The 22,094-nt window shown below is 41.0% G+C and overlaps 1 protein-coding gene across 5 annotated transcripts in view; it reads left to right on the top strand.

Annotated features, from left to right (window-relative positions):
- The window catches only part of TMTC2 (transmembrane O-mannosyltransferase targeting cadherins 2), a 379,312-nt gene that overhangs the window by 330,983 nt on the left and 26,235 nt on the right, over positions 1-22,094 (top strand). For 4 of the 5 annotated variants that reach the window (XM_075124316.1, XM_048835674.2, XM_075124313.1 and 1 more), the window contains exons 10-11: positions 6,148-6,262; positions 16,571-16,634. In XM_075124316.1, the coding sequence (XP_074980417.1) occupies positions 6,148-6,262; positions 16,571-16,634 (179 nt within the window). The remainder of the gene's footprint in view (positions 1-6,147; positions 6,263-16,570; positions 16,635-22,094) is intronic. The other variant, XM_048835675.2, reaches the window with a different exon arrangement.

Genomic DNA, 22,094 nt, shown 5'->3' with positions numbered 1-22,094 from the left:
TAAACCTCCTAGGTCAGGACCCCTTCTCCAGTCCCATGGCTGTTTCCTTTGTCCCTTTAGGTGCAGTGAATAGATGGGCAGAATGAGAAACGGGTCCCTGGTAATGTTTGTCCCTCCTTTTTTACAGTGTAAGTCCCTCTCTTGAAAAGCATTTCCAGATGGATACCAGGAGGCAACAAGTCTAAGGAGAAGGATGTTCCCTGCTATTTTTCCTCATGTGTTTGAGCTTCCTTAGTTTCCCTTCCTGCTTAATGACTCTGTTTATTGTTTAAATACAAATTAAGCAGAGCACACATTCGTTTGTTTGAGACAGACCTGTTTTCCAAGCTCAGTTTGGAACAATGTGTTACCACCACCATAAACTGGAATCTTATACACATACAGTATTGCCGCACATATTTTATCAGGACGGTACTGATCAGAAAAGTGACTTTTTAGATACCTTACAATACTTTGTACAAAGATTATTATAATAATGTGTAGGGTGTGAATACAGGGGTACTTTCCGTCACAATGGGGAACACCAAAACCAAAGCTACTGTGGTGAAGAAGCTTCTTCATCAACTCTTGATATTGGTGTCAAGCAAGTGTGTGTGTGTGTGTGTAAGCTATTATAAAAGCAATGGTCTCTGACACACATTTTTGAAACTTCATCTGCAAACTGTACATGTATGTCTTCTCCAAATTTAAAAAGACCCTATACTACAAACATCTAAAGCCTTTATAAAATAAGATGAGAGAGGAAAAAATGGAAATGTGACACTAAGCACCCCTGTATTCATACCCTGCCCACTGTTGTAATCATCTTTGTACCAAATATTCCTTGTGAGGTATCGTTTGAAAACTAATAGCTCATGATCATTAATATTCATGCATGATGTATGTACTCAGTGGGTATTAAGAGTTATGGACTTAGGCTGTAATGATAGCTAAAATGTGTTCAAACCAGATATGTCAGGGGGAGTTGTTAAACAGGTGTGTTTACCTCAGTTTATGTATAAACAGTAAACAGACCCATCAAGCTAACAAGGAGTGAGGCAAACCTCAAAACAAGAAGTTTGGGATAAGACAGCTGGCATCTACACCCAGCAGGAGAGAGAAACTTGGCCCAGATTTTACTTTTCAGAAGACTCCATTTTAAAGACTTACTAGTCTGTAAGGACAGGTGAGGGGGATGGTGGGGGAGCTGACTCTTTACAGGGGCATCACATCTTAATATCTCAACTGCCCAGGAGAGGGTTGGACATTGCAGAACACGTTTTGGGGGAAATCTGGGACTGAGAATATGTTGGGGGCAGGCTGTGGCACAATCCCTCATTGGTCTCTGTTGCAACCCAGAATGTGACAGGGAAGTTTGAAGGTATAGTCACTGTACCTAACATTGGTTCTTCCAAATTTAAGAAGCATGCGAGCATCGATCACAGACATTTAAAATCCACTGCAAAGTCCTTGATCTAAAAATAACGCACCTTGTAAAGTAGATGTGTAAAGACTGTTACAGGGCACAGCATAAAAATGGTTGGAGCAGTTTCCCAAGTTTGTTTAATTACCAAGTATTACTCATTTTTCCGGGGTTCTTCTGGTTCCTCTTATTTTTTATTTTTTTTATTTTATAATTAAAGTGTTCTTGTTAAGCGTTGTTGCCCCTAAGGTTACTGCTATGTCTTAGTGTTGACCCTGTTTAATAATTATTTGTTGTTAGGAGTATGCACCAAGCTTTTTGACATCTGCTTTCCAAGACCTGCTGGTACTGCTTGGTAAAGGGACAGTCTCCTGATTTTAACCACTTCCCTTAATTGCAAAAACTGTTGTAGGAAAGAGAAAGGTGCCTGCCATGATTCCCTGAGTAATACTTTAATAAGTGATAAAATAACAGTTCAGCAAGGGATATGTACACTCTTGTTTTCAGTGAGATATCCTTTATAGTTGTAAAGCTGAAGGAATATGTTTATTGGTCATTAACCACCACATTAAGCTGAATAAATAGTAATAATTAAAGCTTAATAAAAATGGAAATCTACTTTGTAGATTCAGAAGATTGAATATTGGCGTAAACACCTTAACTTTCCGTTGAGTAACATACAGTAGGATGTATGCACAATACATAGGTAAAATATCATTTTTAATGGCATGGGGAAATTACAATCCAGTTGCGTCTAAAGCAACTTCTACAAATTGCAGCACATTCATCAGGTTTTATGTATAGAAACGTACATACTGCAAACCCAGCAAATGGAATATGGAATCTATAAAGAGATGCTCTAGTTCAAAAGGAATCTAGTAGCATGGCCTCTGTTATATTGGAGGTCAGCATAGATTATTAGAGTGTCCTTTCTGTCCTTGGATTATATGCATTTATAAATCTAAAGAAGGAATCCAAAGTGTAGAATCTCATGTTGTTTTCTTCTCAACTCTTTTTTGTCTACATGCTGTCCATACAAGACTGCAAACTCTCCAGGGACCTAGTTTATGTCCACAAACAGGCCTAGCAGACTTGGGTGTTGTTTAAATAACCATAAATAATGATAATGGCAGGAAGAGAGAAATATTTTCCTCCTGAAGAGTTTTGTTGAGTGTGCTTGAGTTTTAATATTAAGCTAAATCTAGCTTGCCTATGCATTTTTGTAAGACTGAAGCTAGGAAATGTTAATGTGGTGTTTGGGAGAGAAGTCATCCTTCTAGTAATTCTGGGAAAACTTATGCTAAAAAAAAAAAAGAAAGTTTACCATTTTCCATCTGTATCATCTCTAGTTTAGAAAGAATAGCAGTTGGAGAGAAACAGCTGCACATCATTATAATAATTTACCTTACCTTTTCCTTTAAATTGCAAAATGTACTTTCGTGCAAACTTAAGCTGGGCAGTTTACTAAGAAAATACTGTTTTGATTCTTAGAATAACATGTAGTCAAATTCCAGTTCTTCTGAGATGTCCAGGTTATCTGGAGTATGATGGATGGATTTCTAGAACGAAAAGAAATCGTTTCAGTGATTTAACTCTGTTTTGCTTTTCTAGCCATTCTCATTGGTCAAACCAACAATCTTATTTTATTTCCTTCAGAGCTTTACCTAATGTCTTTATGTGAGACTAAATGCTTGGTTTTGAGGAGATGGGGAATTTTGGTCCAACTTTTACAGCTTTTCTTATCTTTCAGGATTTTAATGTTGGGATTTGTTAGCGTGCAGCCTACATAAGAATAATTTGTATTATGTACCAAGTAACGCATGTGGTCTTGACATATGAAGCTGGATGAAATTTTTCATGCAAACACTTCTTTGCCAAAAATGCATATTTGGATCATCTGAAATAATTCACTAATTTGAGTCAAGTTCAGCCAATTGTTTTTGTTTTTGTTTTGTTTGTTTTGGGGGGGAGGTGGAAATTGGAAATGTGAAAATGGTTCATGGTCTCATTTCTGTAACAAAATGTTTTGACTTTTTTCATTTCAGAAAGAGGGTTTGTTTCTTGATTTCCTTCAATTTTATCTTTAAAAAATTTTAAAACATCTAAAAAAAAACCCTCTGAAAAACGTTTCAGTAGACACAAAATGAAACTTTCTGTTTTAGTCCACTGAAATTTTGAAATATTTGGTCTTGGGTTGACCCATAATGATTTTTTTTCAGACCTGCACCTGAACTGAATATTCAGTTATTTGTACAGCACTATTAGGATATGCTTGTAAAACATGGGTATGCGATATTGGAGGTTTATAAATAATTACTTCTGGAGGAATTCTGCACCATAGTGCACGTGCAGAATTTATGTCCCCCCCACAGATTTCATTGCTTCCCTGCAGAAAAATGACTTTCTGATGGGGAAGCAAAGGAAAGCCTCAAGAGCAGTCACGTGCCCCTCTCTCGCAGCATGGGTGCGTTGTTTCAGGGTTCCGAAGAAGCCAGCAGAGATGCAAATAACCATGGAGAGGGAGGGGTTGGGTGCGCCGTGGCCGGTGGCTTCTAACTGGCTCTGGAGAGACTGGGGAGTACAGGACTTCCTCTTCCCCTTCAGGGACCAGGTCAAGCCCACCCCCAGAAATCTCCCCTGGCTGCAGGAAACTGCACCCCCTAGACCCAAGTTCCTGCCCCCATCACTCCTCAGCCGTGGGGGGAGAGGTTACCTGTGCGCCCAGCTCCTGTGCATCCAGACCTGCTCATACCCAGACTTCTCTGCTGAGCCTCGCCCCCTCCACACCAAACCACCCACAACCAAACCCCCACTTTACCGAGCCTCACCCCCTGCGTCCGGACTCTCCCCAGCACCCGGAGCACCTCTCACTGAGTCCATCTCACTCAACCCCCCACCCCAAATAATACCCCCCCCCGCACCTGGACCCCTACCTCACCAAGCCACACTCCCCCAGCACCCTCACTGAGCCCTTTGCACCCAGACCTCCCCTGCAGAGCCCCATCCCTCCCACATCCAGACCCCCCAGCTTAGCCCCAAGTACCTTCACCTACATCCCCCTGCAGAGTCCCATTGCCACTGAACTTGGAACCCCCAACGAGCCCCTGTGCATCCAGATCCCCACGGCACCCAGACCCCCTACCGAGCTGCCTGCACCCAGGTTGCCCCACACTGAACCCTCTCTCACCACACCTGGATCCCTCCACACTTGGATCCTGCTGGGCTGCCCACATGTGGTGTGCCTGTTGCGGAGGAGCAGAGGGCTGCAGGGTGATCTCCCACATCCATGCAGCCAGTGGGCTGTGCTCCCCACTGCCACGATGAAGCCTCCACATTTATTAATTAATAAATAAAATTAGCAGAATTTTAAAATATATTGTGCACAAAATTTTTAGTTTTTTTGGTGTATAATACCCCCGGGAGTAAATAATGTCTTCTCCCTCTGTGCAAAATTAACAGTGACTGGGAGTATTGTTTCTGAATGCTGGAGCGCACTGTGTCATTTTCTGGTTTTACTGTATGTTTTCTGTGACTGTTATAGCTTTTTTGTTACTCATAGTATCTGCCTGCAGTTTTACTATTTATTTTGGCGTATTAAAGTACAGAACAGCCTGTAAAGCATGGATTTTTTTTTTTTGTTCACTAAAACTTCTCTCCAGAGCAGATCATTGAAAGTGTTTTAGCATTTTTCTTCCCCATTTTCAGTGTTTTCTTCAGGATGAAAACATTTGATCAGGACTGAAACGCATATACGTGTATAAATATTTTTCTCTATTTCCACCAATATCTGAGTGTTATGTTTTTCTCCCCCTTGTACTTTGTTTAGTTCAAAACTTTCAGAACTGTTGGGCAGTTTTACAACTAAAAAAGTGTGCACTATGAATGTATACTGTGAATCTGTATACTCTAATGAATTTGTATATAATGGCTATAGCCATGTAGATGTTTTTTACTCATTTAGTATTAAAAAGTCTTCCTTCATTTACACTGTATTTTCATCGGTGTAACTCCATTGGTTTCAAAGCAATTACTCCTGGGTTTATAGTAATGTGATTAAAGAATCAGAGAGAAAAGGTTGGTATAGTAATATCTTTTATTGCACCAACTTCTGTTGGTGAAAGCGACAAGCTTTCAAGCTTCCGGCAACCTAAAGAACTCTGTGGAAGCTCAAAAGCTTGTCTCTCTCACCAACAGAAATTAGTCTAATAAAAGTTATTACCTCACTCACCTTGTCTCTTTAATATCCTGGGACTGACCTGTCTATAAGAACACTGCATACAGTGAAGAATGAGAAATTGGATAGATGAAGATGACGACTTTAGTATGAAAGATTATGTTTAGTTGGCTTGTGTTGTGGTGTACGTGCTTCAAAGTCAGGCACAATGCACAACAGAATGCATTAAAAAGTGGTGGCCCTGTTTTAGAGTTTAGATCTTTTGGTTTATCATAAATGTATTGTTACTTAAACATAGGATGGTGAAGATATATTGAATTGACTGTATGGAAATCCATATAGATTTCACCTAATCAAAGAAGGGCATCTAGATAGATGTGCTATAGCTATAATTTACAGCATCTTCTGCTATTGTACTTGTAACAATACAAAAAACACCCTCCATACAATTTTGTCTCCTTCCAAAACATATTTCCTTTTGAGTCTATGGTGTCTGATTTTCAGGTGGGTCACTGTCCAACATACTGTTTGCTTCTTCCCCTTTGAGCTAACATACATATCCTCCATGCAGGTCAGTTTCTCCTAGAAGAATCCCGCCTGATAGAAGCAGCTGAAATGGCAAAGAAGGCAGCTGAGCTGGACAATACAGAGTTTGATGTTGTCTTCAATGCAGCCCATATGCTCAGGTTAGTTCTCTACCTTATTCTTATTTGGTTTTCTTGCTTTCTCTTTTCCCCCAACCCCAAACTCTGCAGTATTTGCTTACAGCAAGTTTTTTTAACCAAATACCCCTTTTGAAAACTTTGTTATACCTAATAAGGAAGAAAAAAATGGAGTGAAAGTTTTGCAGACTCTAGCAGAGTCTATTTGTAACTTTTCTATATTTTACACTCCTTATTCACTACCTTGGAAATTTCTGTATTTCACAAGCTTGTAATCCTCTTTGGTTGTATATGAGAACAATGTATCTTTTCGTACAGTATTTTCAGCAAAATTTCCTTTTAAATTATTTTTAAAGACTTGAGTCTCAAAAATAGTCCATAAATAAGAGAATGGAACTCTATTGCTCTGACTGTAACGTGAGAGTATTGGAAATACCAAAGAATATTATATAAATATCATTAGGGAGTAGAAAACTGATTAGAAGTCTAAATATCAGTCTCAAGGATATGGAGACTTTGAGAAATACAGGGGTGATTAATGATATTATCAGAACCCCTTGATTCAGAGGCAGTCTTGTATTTAATTTTGTTCTGCTATCTGAAATTTTAGAGGGCTTGTCCTTCCGTTTAAAACCAATGCACCTTGACTTTCAGCAACTTTGAGCTTCTACCTAAACAATTACATTAAGCCCGCATTACTGTATTAGTCTCCGGACTTTATTTCTAGGCTAACTGTATAATGATTATGCTTCTTATGTACTTAAAAGGAAGAGCAATGACTGATCACAAATGGTTTGGATTAGCCTATATCTTGCTTTAGAAAATATACTGTGAATAAGGTACAAAAATAATAGAAGTGGTTTTGAGTAAATACATTCAATTAGCACAGAGTAGTCATTAGAACCGTTATCTTAATAGACTTCTCTTGCTTTACTCTTTATAATTTTAACATCCACAAATACAAAATAAAAAAAATGGCTTGTAAAAGAAGACAGAATAAGTTCTTAGGTGAGTGACCTACTTTCCAAACTGAACTGAAGGTTCCTATAGCAAGATTTTGAAATAAGCCCCAAAATGCCTTTAAAAGATTGCTCGAAAGAGATGGACTCAGTTCTTGTAGATCAGTAAAGAAAATCAAGACAAATGGTTCAATTGTTCATCCATTAAATATTATCCCAAACACTTGCACCAACAGGGATAGTTTTAAGGATCCTTCTGTTTGCATGCTCACTTTCTAACATTTAATCCTCCTTAGGAATGGGCATTCAGAGTCATTCATCTAAACATTAGATTAGTGAAGAACACAAGCCTAGGAAGTTAGGCATATAGATGACGGGGTTCACTATAAAATGGAGTGTTGGTTTTGTCTTTAAAGTGAAGGTATGATGCTGAGGGGCAATGGTATATCATCAAGGTGGGTTAGTGTTGTCACCCTTATAGGGCTAGCTGCACTTCTGATCCCTTCATGGCATCTCTGAATGTACCCCCATCAGGTTTGACCTTGCCCTTTACTACCCTGGGGTAAAATCATGCTATTCTCCTACTCTTAGGCCTGGTCTACACTACAAAGTTAGGTCAACATAAGTCACCTTGTGTCAACACTCAAATTTGTCTCTGGCTGACATAAGTGCCCCATTACAGCAAGCAGTAAAACCACCTCCCTGAATGGAATGGAGCCAAGATTGACACATTGGGGTCAATGCAGTGTGAGTGTAGTAGACTCCACTGCCATGGGGTCACGGACAGTGGAAGCCCTCCCTGAAGTTTTTGAAATGCCTTTTCCTGATGCCTTTTCCTTGGCAAGCACACCTCGCAGGTCTTCCTTGTTGCGTGCAGCTACCCAACCAACCACGCTGGCTCCACACAGTAGATGCGCTCCTGCCAGGAGAAGACAGGAGATTTTGGTCTCCTGAGCATGTGGAAAGAAGAGGCAATGCAAGCACAGCTATGGGCCAGCCACAGAAACATGGACAACTATGAACATATTGCATCGGGGTGAGGGCAAAGGGGTATAACAGGGATCAGCAGCAGTGCCATGTGAAATTAAAGGAACTTTGCCTGGGATAGTGCAAGGCCAGGGAGGCCAATAATAGATCTAATTGTATCCTGCAGTTCTGCTGCTTTTACAACAAGCTGCATGCCATACTTGGCAGATATCCCACCAGCACCCCAGCAGTATGGATACCGAGGAGGAGGAGGAGAAGTAGGAAGATGTGGTGGGAGGCTGCAGCCGTGCCACAAGGCAGGATCTGTTTGAGACTCCATCACACTCTAGCCAGTCCTACCAGCCAAGCTAACAAGACAAAAGAGTATGTGTATAACAAACAGAAGTCGAGTTGGCATCTGCTTTTCATTCCATGTTGGATTTGGCAAGGGGCCATGCAGGACAGTTTGTTCATGAACATAGGGATGTCCCTTGTATCCTCCTGATGAAATGTGGTGAAACTTTCATGGAGATACTTTGCACTCCTTTATCAATGTTTTTAGGGATCGCTGCCGTATTTCTTTCTCTGCGATAGATAATTTCCCATGCCCCTTCACAATGAGTTCAGCTGGCACCATTGCAGTGAACAGGCTAGCAGCATACAGGCCTGAGCAGCTTTGAGACACCAGTAGCAGATGTGTACTCAGTGCCTTTGTTACCCTCAAGATTAAATGATAATCTAAAACGATCACCTCATGTGGAAAATAATGCCAGTAGTTGGTGTCATTGCCCTCTACTTTTACCCATGGAATAGGGACCAAAATTGTATTGTTTCACATACAACAGAAAATCCTTCCCTCACCCCATCCCTGGCAGGCCATACTCACCATGGCAGGACTGGAGAGCAGTGCTGTGCCAAGGTGTTCCAAAGATGAAGTGTCAATAAGCAGAAAGGGAAAGATAAGTTTCAAAACTCCCTTCCATTATTTGTCCATGGTTGCTATTCCCCCACCCCCAGCACACCAAGTGTTATCATGGGTCGCATCCTTGCCCTTACCACTCCAGGCCACAGGACGGCAAGAAGAACCACAGCTTCACATACACTGACTTGTGAGAACCACAGTTGAGGTATGTGTAGCCCCAATGGATGACATTTGTGCACTGAAATGGACAGAAATGTTTGCTAAATTTGTTAAAAGTTTGCATTACATTGCCTGCGGGTTTTTTGCATGTTGTTTTTCTGCACTTTTTTTCCCACTGAACAAAATTCTATTTTTGGAGAATAAAACTATCTTTATTAGTTTACAACACATATTGCAGAATGCAATAGTTGAGTGTTACTCAAAGCAAACAGTACTTGTAAATGTACAACAAGCACCACATAATTCATAGCATCAGGAAATTACTTAGTCACATTTATTAATGTACAGCAAGCACTACACAATTCTTAGCAACACCCAAAGCTCCAGGACCAGAGAACATGCCAGCATAGAACATTACTATGAATTGTCATTTGTGCTCTTCTAAACCCTTCGTCAGCTGCATAGCTTCATACTGGGGTCTTGTAATGACCCTTGTGTCTGGCTGTTCTAAGTCAGCAGACAGCCACTCCACCTCCATCCTGGTGGCAGCTTTTCCCCCTTTGCCTCTCAGATATAATTCAGGACAGAACAGGCAACTATTGGGATATTTTTCTCATAGAGATCCAATCTAGTGAGTAAACACCTCCAGCATCCCTTCAGTTTATCAAAACCACATTTAACCGTCATTCTGCACCTGCTGTGCCCACTGTTGATTATTTCCCGGATGTAGTCGAGGTGGCCAGCATGCAGCTTCATGAGCCAGGGGGAGGCTGGGTCCCCCAGAATCGCTGTTGGCATTTCTGTATTGCCAGTGTAATCTGCCAATTGGAAAAGAATGTTCCTCCTTGCAGCTCTCTGAACAGACCTGTATTCTTAAAGATGTGTGTGTCATGCACCATAGAAAAGTAGCCTTTTTTGTTGATGTACTCTGTGGGAAGGTGGGCTCGTGCCCAACAATGGTTCAGAAACCCCATTGCTGTAAATCCATCCACTGCGTCACATTGCCGAGATTCAAAGTCCTGGGTAGCAGGAGACAATTAACGGCCCTGCACGCTTGAATGACAACAGCCCCTACTGTGGATATTCCAACTCCATAAGTATTTCCCGCTGACTGGTGGCAATCTGGTGTTCCAGGCTTCCAGAGTGCCATCACCACGCACTTCTTTACTGTCAGTGCAGCTCTCATTTTGGTGTCCCTGTGCTTGGGCGAGCTCCGAACACAGATTCAGGAATGTGGCCTTTCACATCCAAAAGTTCTGCACCCTCTACTTGTCATCCCATATCTCCATTCCGGTGCAATCTCACCAGTCAGTGCTTATTTCTCATACCCTGAAGCAGCACTCCAACATCTGCAGCTGCTCCATGAACACCAACAACAACCTTGAATAGTTTTTCACTATGTTCCTCAGCAAACTGTCCTTGAAGAAACTAATGTCCTTCGTTGTTATGGTACTGCCCGCAGGTCTGGAAATACAGGAGCTTTGTGCAACCTGTGTTTGCAACGTTCATGAGAATAGTGCAGAGTTCTGCAGGCTCTGTGCTTTTGTCAGAGCTGGCAGATACTGAAAAGTGCTGCACGGGTTTGTGGGATTTTTTTAAAAATGGTGTAAAAATTATGGGATGTACCTGGCATTATGGGATGGAGAAAGTTGCATGCTGGGAACTCGATCCCTGGATGAGTCGTGCCTATCCAACAAAACATTGCGAAAATTTCCCAAAAGCCATTATGACGGATGGCAGCATGTGGCACTCTGGGATGCCTACCTATGGGTCACCACAATTTGCATCGAGACAAGCATTTCCAGTCAGTAAGCACAGGGCTGATTCAAGTAGTCATATATGCACACACCCAAGTGATATACAGATGGTAGTGGTTGTATGGCAACGTAACTTGCATTGACCAAAGATTGTGTTGTAGACATGGCCTTAGAGTGGGCCCCAGGCTACAACACTCTGGGTTCACTTTCTCTCTCCCTTTCTCTGGAGTGTGTCAAAGTCTAGTCCCAAGTCCTACTGTTTTCTGAGTCTGGTTAAACTGGTTTGGCTGGCTCAGCAGGAGTCTGGGCAGCAACATTAAAGTCAGTAGTCCTGGATGTTTGCTGAGAGGTTGTTAGCTGGTCTGTTGCCTCCTTCCTGCCTACATTTCCTGACAATCCTGCTAGTGAATTCACTCAATATTTGTCTACAGTAAACAACAAATAACAATCAGACTAACAGAATATATATTCATAAGTTATTGTAGCAGCTCCAAATCCATCCCAAAGTGTTTGTGGGATTTTTGGAGGAGGTGTGTTTTCAGGATGAATTTGAATGACAGAGAACTGAGATGGTTCCAGGCAGTTGGATTAGAGGGAAAGAGGGTGTAGCGATATGGGTGAAAAGAAAAGGAAGTGAATGGTTATAAACAGAGTATTAAAGGTGGCAAGGTGGGATGCAACAACAAACCAGAACAGAGAGGTAAGTGGATGCTTCCTTGAAAGCAAAGCTGAGAATTTTAAACAGGATAGTAAGCAATGGTAGTCAATGGAGTGGCACAGAGGAGTTGTACAGGCTGATTGTCAAGTGAGAGAGATTATTTTAGATGCTAGATGGACTGGAGGATTGTGAGGCGGAAAATGTTAGATTAGAGGTGTTAATCAGGCAGGGGATGACCTTTGTAGCTGTGGTTACATAGAAGAAGAGATGGATTTAAAATAAATTCTTTATTAAAAAACAACAGAATTTGTGTTGGCCTGGATGTAGAACAAGAGGTTCAAAATGACAGGAAGGTGATAACAGCAATACATGATAGCAATATGATTTTTGAGGTAAAGTCCGGTTTTTGTAAAGCCAAAAATATAAAATGACTTACATCTTTTAGAGGCAGCACGCAGCCCTTCAGGGTAATCCGCTGGCGGGCCACCAGACAGTTTTACATTTGCATGGCCACTCATAGCTTCCAGCGGCTGTGATTCACTGTTCCCGGCCAATGGGAGCTACGGGAAGCCGTGGCCAGCACATCCCTGCAGCCCACACCGCTTCCTGCAGCTCCCATTGCCCAGGAACAGTGAACCATGGCCACCGGGAGCTACGGGCAGCTGTGCAAATGTAAACAAACTGTCTGGCAGCCCACCAGCAGATTACCTTGGCGGGCCACAAGTTGCCCACCACTGTTTTAGAGAGACAAGGTGGGTGAAGAAATATCTTTTATTGGATTTTGAATTTTCACCAAGAGAAGTTGGTCCAATAAAAGATATTACCTCAACCACCTGGTCTTTCTAACCACCATGGGACCCACATGACTACAAAAACACTACAAACACTATTTAAATTTTTTTAGTAGCTTTTGCATTTAAAGTGTGTCTTATTTTAGTGAGCAACTTTTCTTGCACCCTTTTCCCACAAACATTAACTCAGAGTAGAATAAATGTTTAACTACAAACATCCACATTCATTCCTCTGCACAATATAAACTTTCCTACATAACAGGAATAAGTGGTATTTAAATAATTAACAAAGTTACTCTTTGTACTCATAACGGGAGCAAATCCTTTTGGCTTGGTGTGGCTTGCTCAGACAGTTCCACTACTTCAATGGGATGACTCTGGTCAGCAAGGAAAGCAGGATTTGAAAATGTTATCACTCATGTCAATACAAAATTAGGAAATTCAGTTTACTTCTAATTGCCTAAACTCAAATATTGATCTGTCATGCTTATCTTGTATATTTCTTTGACTACTGTGTTGTTTTATTGAAATATATTAATGTAAACTCAAATATTTACAGAAATACAATTTATCATTTAGCTTTTCTGAAACAGACTAATCACAGAGAAATGCTGTTTATTCCTTAATATTAATAAAGCAAGTTAGATTGCAGGCCTTAGAGTTAGAGAACAGCTAGTACCGATTTAACAGCCAATTTGATATTTCCTAACAAAGACCCTGTACTTGCAATGAGCTCTGTAATAGGTAGGGTTTCTTGATTTCAGTGACACAGGTGGGCCTATCTGAGGCTCATTCCAGGTTCAGGGCCTTTGGAAGTCAATGTGAGTTGTAGGTCCTCTGCACCTTTCCGATTTTGGGCCTGTGTGTCTGAAACAAACTTCAGCCTGAGGCCTGATGCTCAGCATGAAAAATTTAGCCCAAATAGTTAAAATTTGGCAAAGTTATAAGAAACTGAAAACGGGGGTTTATAATGGAGGGTGATTGTGTGACATAAATAAAAATAGGATGAAGGTTGAAATGTTTACTGTCTGATCATGATTTTATTATGGCACCAAAAGTTTCATTTAAGAATTAAGACTTGGTGCCAAATTCTGGCTTTCTAGATTATTTTTCCTTACATAGAAGTTCCCATTTTTCTTTGGCCGGGCAGATGCCAGATTCTAACTTAACACCAGGAGCTTTCAATTCAGGGCTTTATAACACAGCAGATGCCAAGTGGACATAGGTTAACAATCCTTCTTCCCACTGAAATATTTGCATGTCTAGACAAGTATATTGTAGTCACCGCTTTATTGACAAATTAATTTTTTTTTTTTACTTTAAGGGTTGATTAGCATCCTAATAATTTAAATGAATCAGCCTTGAATTGTTTATCTTTTATTTGGGTGTCCATGGAACTTACGAGTCATATTTAGTCAAGTCCAACTGTGAGATATCACAGATGGCCAACTGATGCTACATGGGGAGGGCTCTGAGTTACTACAGGCAACTCTTTCCCAGGTGTGTGTCTGGTGGGTTTTGCCCAAATGGTCAGGCTCTAACTGATCGCCCTATTTGGAGTCAGGAAGGAATTTCCCCCCAGGTTAGATTGGCAGGAACCCTGGAGGTTTTTTGCCTTTGTCTGCAGCATGGCATACGGGTGACTTGCTGGTTTGAACTAGTGTAAATAGTGGATGCTCTGTGACTTAAGTCTTTAAATCATGATTTGAGGACTTCAGTAACACAGCCAGAGGTTAGGAGTCTATTTCAGGAGTGGGTAAATGACACTCTGTGGCCTGCAATGTTCAGGAGGTCAGACTAGATGATCACGATGGTCCCTTCCGGTGTTAAAGTCTGAGTCTATGAGACATACATAAGGATAAGAGTCCGTGGGTTTAGAGCAGTGCTACTCAGACCTCAGTGGTTCAGGAGCCAAATTACATTAATTAAATTGCACAGTGTTTTAATATCATGTGCTACAAAGAGCCACAGGAGACACATTAAAGAGCCACTTGCATCTCCTGAGTATCACTGGTCTAGAGGCTTAGTTTAAGGGCTGCTTCTGACCAGGATCTAAATGCCAGACAGCAAGTTATGTTGTGAAAGGGAGCAGATATTTGTACTTAAGCATTAGGAGTCAAGCAACAGAAGTCAGGTCTGCTTTCAAGGTCAGCACCATGGAAAGCCTAGGATGTAGTTCATAATGATTGAAAGCAGTCTTTCTTCTCTAGCTGTTCCCCAGTTTCTCCTGGCTTCCTTTTCCTTGCTTGTATTTTATTCTTATCACTGTTGTATCTAATTTTTCTCTAAATTATGCTTCCTCCAGTGGAAACCTTCCATTGCTTGACACTGATCCAGAGCCATTTGCTGCTTAGTGGCATAGGGTTACTGCAATTTCCTACCTCCATGTCTTTTATTTTTCTCAAGGGGAAACCATTCCAGGGCTTAACATAATGAATTCTAGTTTAGATTTCGAGTGAGCATGTGAATCAGAACTCTACTGTACCTTAGCTGAAGGAACTGTTTATGAATGCCCCAATAATAGAACTTGCATTTTCCTCACAAGATTAGTATGGATTGAATAAATTTATAAAAACCAATTTTTAATAAGGAACTATAAATTCACATTGACTTCAACTTGAAAATTAATGGTCCATGTTTCAAGATACATTTGCGGAAGAAAAGAGAGTAATGTATTTCCAATTGGCTAGAGGGGGCATGAATTTCAATCCATTCCATGTTCATATGCAAGCAATTCTTTCCTAAGGAAAATGTGCCTTTTTTCTTTGCCTCCTGGGCAAGGCACATTGTTTGTATAGAAATTTGCTGCATTTAGGATTGTTGTATTTCCTGACCTTCTGTGAAATAAAAGCTACCTGACACATTCAATTTTACTTGTCTTTTACTAAGTTGTGAAATTTAGCTTTTTGCTCAGGAATTGTAAGTGCCACCCTTTGACTAAAACAGCAGGAATGTTTCAGAAGTGTGCTAAACGAATATTTTTAGACTCACTTCTAATCACTCAACCACTGACCTGATAAATGTGCAGAGTAATTTAAAACAGTTGATGGGTATAAACTGGGTTTCCTGTGGCAAACTGCTTGTCAGGAAATGATTTCAATTTGCTTGAAAAGTATGTGAAACTTCAAAAAGATTTTCCTTCCTCCATATTACTCCAAAGACCAATAACTGTTGATCAAAATGCATTGATTGGAATGAATTGCCGATAGCACATTGTGTGGTTAATTTTCAAAACTCCAGTGGAAAGTCGAATGGAGGTTTAGCATCTGCAATCTATGATCCCTGAACAATAAACAGTTTAAAAAAAACCTCATAGGTAAAACCTGCAGATCCAAGTGTTCTGGAAATCTGGAAAAAATGATGAAATCTGAGTTTTGTTATCCTTTTTCCCCCCATCTCTTCCATCCTCTAAAAGCTGCAAGACAATGTGCCACAAGATAAGAATATGAACTTAACAAAGAATGCATCTTTAGTCCCCTAACAGGCAAACATGCTAACAGTCGCCTGTCAAGAGTGAGAAGTCTACAGATAAGACACATGGGCTCCTTTTTAATTACCTCCTGGTACAGGAAGCCATACTACTTGTCCTTCTGTTTGGTTTAAGGATTGTAATAACCAAAATATTAATAGTGTTGGAAGGCGTAACCTACTTGGCATCCCTTCAGTTTGTTTGGTTGGTTTTGTGCATATGCCAGCTTCCTTAAGACAGTGTTCTCGGTAGGGAATAAAGACATGAGTTGCTTTATGTTACAACCCAAACTTTGACATATATAATACTTGAAGGTATGGCTAATTTTATAAATATTGTACCAGATCTTCAGCTGGTGTAACCTGGCAAAGGGCCATAAACTTGCATCAGCTGATCTACTGTATCTGGCCCACTGTATTTCTTTGCAATGTACACTGAAATCCTATTATAACTAAAATGTGAATAAGAATAAAAAGAGCATTTCATTATAGAGAACTGATATTCAGAGCTATAAAAATAATATTTATATTGGTATTTGGTAATAGGATATTTTAAAATGGTGGAAGCAAATACAGTTGTCCATCTGCACACTTTCCATGTTTACCTAAGAAAAACTAAGTGTAGTTTTATTTTTTTCCCCTGCACCAATAGACAAGCCAGTCTCAATGAAGCAGCAGAGAAGTATTATGAAATGGCAGCAGGATTAAGACCTAATGTAAGTGTTTGTTTGTTTGTTTCCCTTTATGGCATGCGCTATTCAAAATGATGAACTCAGATGTGTTGGATCCTGTGGTACTTTGAGGAGATACTAATCATAGGAGTGTTAGATCTCTGAGCCTGTATTTGTGAATGCTTTTAATGAATAATTAGATAGTAGTAGAAATCAAATAAAGCTTTTCATTTGTCAAACTAATCACTATGGGTTTTTTTCATTCTTCTCGGTATAAAGTTCCAAAAACAAGTAGAATGTTACTACTATGTTTTAAATTAGTTGGAGCGGCGGTGGGGGTGGGCTTAGATTTACTTACGCAAAGTCAAATGTGTTAGATTTTTGGGGTTCTTCTAATGCCAGACTTTTTCATCAGAGACTGGAAAGCTTGTCAGCGTTCCAGATACTAGATAAGAAATTTTAAATAATTTTCAGCCTTTTCATCTTTAATGAAAGTTTTGTTCTTATACAATCCCAAAGTTGCTATTATCTCAGATATAACCTCATACTGTTATGCACTATAGGCAAAGTAACTACTTCTTTTTACTTTGAAGAGAAGGTAGAAAGGAGTGGGGGTGGGGAGGGGCAGCGGAGGGATGGAGGAGGCTGGAGGGGGACATGCACATGTTTATCCACAGCTCTTTAAAAAAAAAAAAAAAAGCCTGTTTCTACCGTCACTAAACTTGATGATAATTATTTCTTTAGAATGTTCCGATAAGCATCACTCATGTGGAATAAGGACTGCACGAATTAATTCACACTCAATAAAAAAATAAAAGTAATGACAGCTTTTTCTTTTTGACAATTATTTACCCCATATTGTAGATTTTATGTGATTTCCTTTCCAATTTAGAAACAAGATGTGAAATCCTGAAGTCAATGATAGAACACCCATTGACATTACTGTGGCCAGGATCTCACCCAAGATGTTTAACACTTGGGCCTATATAATGAAGTAAACCTAGAAAGCATATTCCCAGACAAAATACTTTGAGCTCTTGTTGAAAATATATTTCAGTAACTTTAGAATAAAACAACATCAGCAAAATTCCCACACACAAAAAAAATGCAATTGAGGAAAATTCAGACTCAAAAGTAAAAATACATAAGATAAACCAAATTATCTGAAATTATTAAACGTATAGTTTAAATACCCAAAAATCCTTAGCCAACTCTCTGTAGCAATGACAGCTTTCCATATTCCATTCTTTGTTTCTTTCATATCCACTTTGTTAGTTTCCATTTGGGGAACTGAAGCATTTTCTGCATGCTTCTAAGAAGTCCTAATACTTTCTTTGACTGTGGACATCTTAAATGTTAGAAAGCAGCTCAAATGGTACACAGTTGGTACAACCACCATTCTTCAATTTTCATTTACTCATTTTACTCTCAAAAGGTCTTTTAGAAATCTGCTGTCTATTTCTATAGGCATCTGAAATTTGGAGAATACAGTACAGTTTGAGGGTAGCGTATCAAAGGTATTCCACTGAGCACTGGCTTTATTCCAATGATATGGTGCTTCATCATCATAATAACTTCCATTCTCTCTTCAGGTAACTTCTGGAGGTTTATTTTAAAGGGGAGTGGCAGCATGCAGGAACTCAGATCATTTATTTAGGAAGGGAAAGAAATTAAAAGCATGTAATCTTTTCAGTTTAATTTGAGTAACCATCTTCATTTTCAACCATTTACTGCCAATTAATTCTGGGGGAGTGGAAAGGAGAAAAAGGGGTTATGCAAATAATACTTTATGCAAATAATTTAATGAGCTATGTTGCATATGTGCAACAATTTGTACGTGACCTTAAGACTCCAGCTTTAAACACTTTGTGGATTTAATGTCATGCAGTCCTGATGAAGGAACTATTTATCCACAGAGGAACAACAGTGAAAGCTTTCCAAACGCTGCCCTGCCAGCATTCCTCAGCTCTGATGTAGAGGAAAGTAATCTAGGGCAGTGGCTCTGAAACAGTGGGTTGGGACCCCAAAGTAAGTTGTAATGCTCTTTGAATGGGGTCGCCAGGGTTGACTTAGACGTGCTGGGGCCCGGGGCTGAAGCCCGAGCCCCCCTGCTGAGGGCCAGAGCCTGAGGGCTTCAGCCCTGGGCGGCGGGGCTCAGGTTGCAGGCCCCGTGACTGGGGCAGAAGTCCTTGAGCTTCAGCTTTGGTCCCCCTGCCCAGAGCGGTGGGGCTCAGGCTTTGGGCCCCACCACCTGGGGCAGTGGGGCTTGGGTGGGCTCAGGCTTCGGTCCCCTCTCCTGGGTCGTGAAGTAATTTTTGTTTTTAGAAGGGGGTTGTGGTGCAATGAAGTTTGAGAACCCCTGATCTAGGGCAATAGGGGTAGCTCATTTTCCAAAGTCCATGAAGTTCTTGGCCTCTCTGTTATGTCTGACAATCAGTGCAAAGTATGTTGGTGCATTTGTACTGTGGCAGCTGGAATTAAGACCCACCAAACTCATTGCATATAAGGGCCACCAAACTTGCATTAATGGGAGACAACACTTAATTCCTACTGAGTTAGGACGGATTCATACTGGTGACCTAGAGGCAAAAGGCTCTGAAGCTTATTAAACAATGTTCTGAGGCTTTTAGCCTCCTAATAAATGCTAGTATTACACCTTCAGGCATTAAGATTGCTTTCTGGAAAGATTGGTTTATTAAACAAGTTCCCACATCTCCAACACGCTGCTCTGTCTTCCTCATACAAGGCCATCTGTGCTCCACCCTGCTCTTAAAGGGACTATTCCCGTTAACCAAAATACAAAAACTAAAAGTATATCAATAAAACCAGTATTGACAGAATGTCCAAATTAACCTCTAAATATACTTTTTTGCAATATAAAGTCATTTAAACAATTATGCCAGGGTCCACACACTAACTTCCATAGATTTTCCTCCAGCATGGATCAGCCACTGTGTTTGAACATACAACCCTCAGATGCACAGCATAGACCACTGCCACATCTGCTATTGGAGTAAGTGACAGGGAAGCCATGGTCTTATCCTCTATGAGGGCAATACAACTATTTGTGAACTAGCTGGCTCTCCAGAGTCCTGACTCTGGGAGTAGAGTATGATTAGTGATAAGAGACTACACAGACAAGTGTAAAGGCATCTGTTTGGGTCATCTAAAGCAGTGGTGGGTAATCCGCTGACGGGCCGCGAGACAGTTTGTTTACACTGACCGTCCGCAGGCATGGCCATCCGCAGCTTCCAGTGGCTGCGGCTTGCCGTTCCTGGCCGTTGGGAGTGTGGGAAGAGGTGCAGGCCACAGGGACGTGCTGGCTGCCGCTTTCTGCAGCTCCCATTGGCTGGGAACGGTGAACCAAACCGGAATGGTGAACCAGTGTAAACAAACTGTCTCGCAGCCCGCCAGCGGATTACCCTGACAGACTGTGTGCAGTCCGTGGGCTGCAGGTTGCCCACCATTGATCTAAAGCAACTGAACCTGGGATCTTTAGATCTAAAAGCATGAATGCCTGCCACTTCAACTAATGGACCATTCCCATTAGTATGGATGCAGTAACAAACTCATTAACCTCTGTATATGTTCTAGCCACTTGAGAGCAACCAAGACCCACGCTCTTGGCATGGGTTACACAAAGAGATTATTTGGCCCATTTCACCTGGAAAGGCAGTGTAGCAAAGTGGATGAGGGCCCGGGTCTGTCATTGTAGACAGCTTGTTTATGTTAACAGCTCTGCCTGACATAACCTTGTCCAATCTCTGTTACCTTAGCTAGAAAATGGATGAATGATAGTTATACCTCCCCTAAGGTAGAGGTGTGAGGTTTTGGTTAATAAGGGTTATGAAGTAGATAGATATATTAAGAGAAGTGAGTAGAAGACTAGGATTAGAATTTGTGGGCTTTCAGCTGGTAGCTCAGTGCACCTTCCTTTAGGCCACATGGCATAGTGTGGATGTCTTTTTCTCTCATAAAAATATGTGTGATATCATACTGATTGTGCAGGACATAGACACTGACTCCATAGGTGCTCCAGGGCTGGCACACCCACAGGAAAATAAATAGTGACTGCTCAGCACCCACTAGCCACCTGCTGATCAGCTCTTCCCCTACCCTCCCAGTGCCTCTCGCCTGCCGCTAATCAGCTGTTTGGCAGCAGGCGGGAGGTGCTGGGGGGAGAGGGAGGAGCAGGGGCAGGAAGAGGCAGAGTGAGGGCAGGGGTATGGTTGGGGGAGGGGTGGAGCAGGGATGGGAAGAGGCAGGATGGGGGGCAGAGTGGAGGCAAGAAGAGGCGGAAGGGATGGAGTGGGGGCAAAAGAGGCAGAGCGAGGGTGAGGCCTTGGGGGAAGGGATAGAGGGGGATAGATTTTCCAGATGGATTACCCCCGGGGAAAGCTGAAAGTAGGAATGGATGACACACCTACAAGGTGCATGACACTTGGCAGATATCGGTCCCTAATTCTTACACAGATCAAACTTTTTCTTATCAGTTTACTTTGTTTCTGTCTCAATTCTGCTGACCTTTCCATACCTTACTGTTTTATTCATAACTTTTAATTATTCACTCTAGACTAGTGTACAGCTACACTGTAAACTGAGGGGTGATTGTAGCATGGGTAAGCATACCTATGCTAACTTTAATCTAACAAGCATGGTTAACAATAGTAGTGAAGATGTGATGGCATGGACTTAAGCACAAGTGAGCTGCCCCAGCAGAAGACTGCAAGGGACGCTGGGTACAGGAGTTAATTCAGGGAAGCTCTATGACCTGTATTATACAGGAGGTCAGACAAGATGATCACAATGGTCCGTTCTGGCTTTTTAGTCTGTTCAATCTGCGGGATAAGCAAAGGTTCAAGCTGGTTCTTGTTTTGTGAAAATTGTTTCAGCTATCTGTAGCAATGAATAGATAGTCTCACATTGTGTGACTTTCACCCTGAATTACTCACTTGACTAATACTGTAGTTTTTGTAGACAGAGTATTTCATCTCTATTGGAGCATTTGTTTCTTGCACATCTATTCTGTTTTGTACATTGCCATAAGGTTAGGGCACAGCTGTAAGCAGCAGAGGCTACTGCAATAAAGTTCTTCATCTTGAGCCACTTTGCTCTCTGCCGCTGAACTAATTCATTTTTACTGTAGTAGTTGTAAAAAGGCTCAATGCTCAGAGTGAGGGGGAAAAAGAGTTTGGTGGCAAGAGGAGAAATATTCAATCTGAAATAGACTAACTAATACAGTAATAGGATTTTTTTTAAAGATCAGGTTGATGTACAGTGAAATCCTTCAAAAATCCTGGTAAAAGCTTTCATCACTGAATAAACTTGTGATTGTAAGATGTATCTGTTAGGTCTCCCTGGGATATGTCCTGAGTCCAGGACTGGTCAATATTTTCATTAATGACTTGGATAATGGAGTGAAGAGTATGGTTATAAAATTTCCAGTTTGGGAGGGGTTGTAAGTGCTTTGGAGGACAGGACTAGAATTCAAAAGGACCTTGATAA

Source organism: Caretta caretta, chromosome 1 (genome assembly GCF_965140235.1).
Source record: "Caretta caretta isolate rCarCar2 chromosome 1, rCarCar1.hap1, whole genome shotgun sequence".
Classification (NCBI taxonomy): Eukaryota; Metazoa; Chordata; order Testudines; family Cheloniidae; genus Caretta; species Caretta caretta.
The sequence above is the reverse complement of the archived record's forward strand: the minus strand, read 5'-3'. Positions and strand labels throughout refer to the sequence as shown.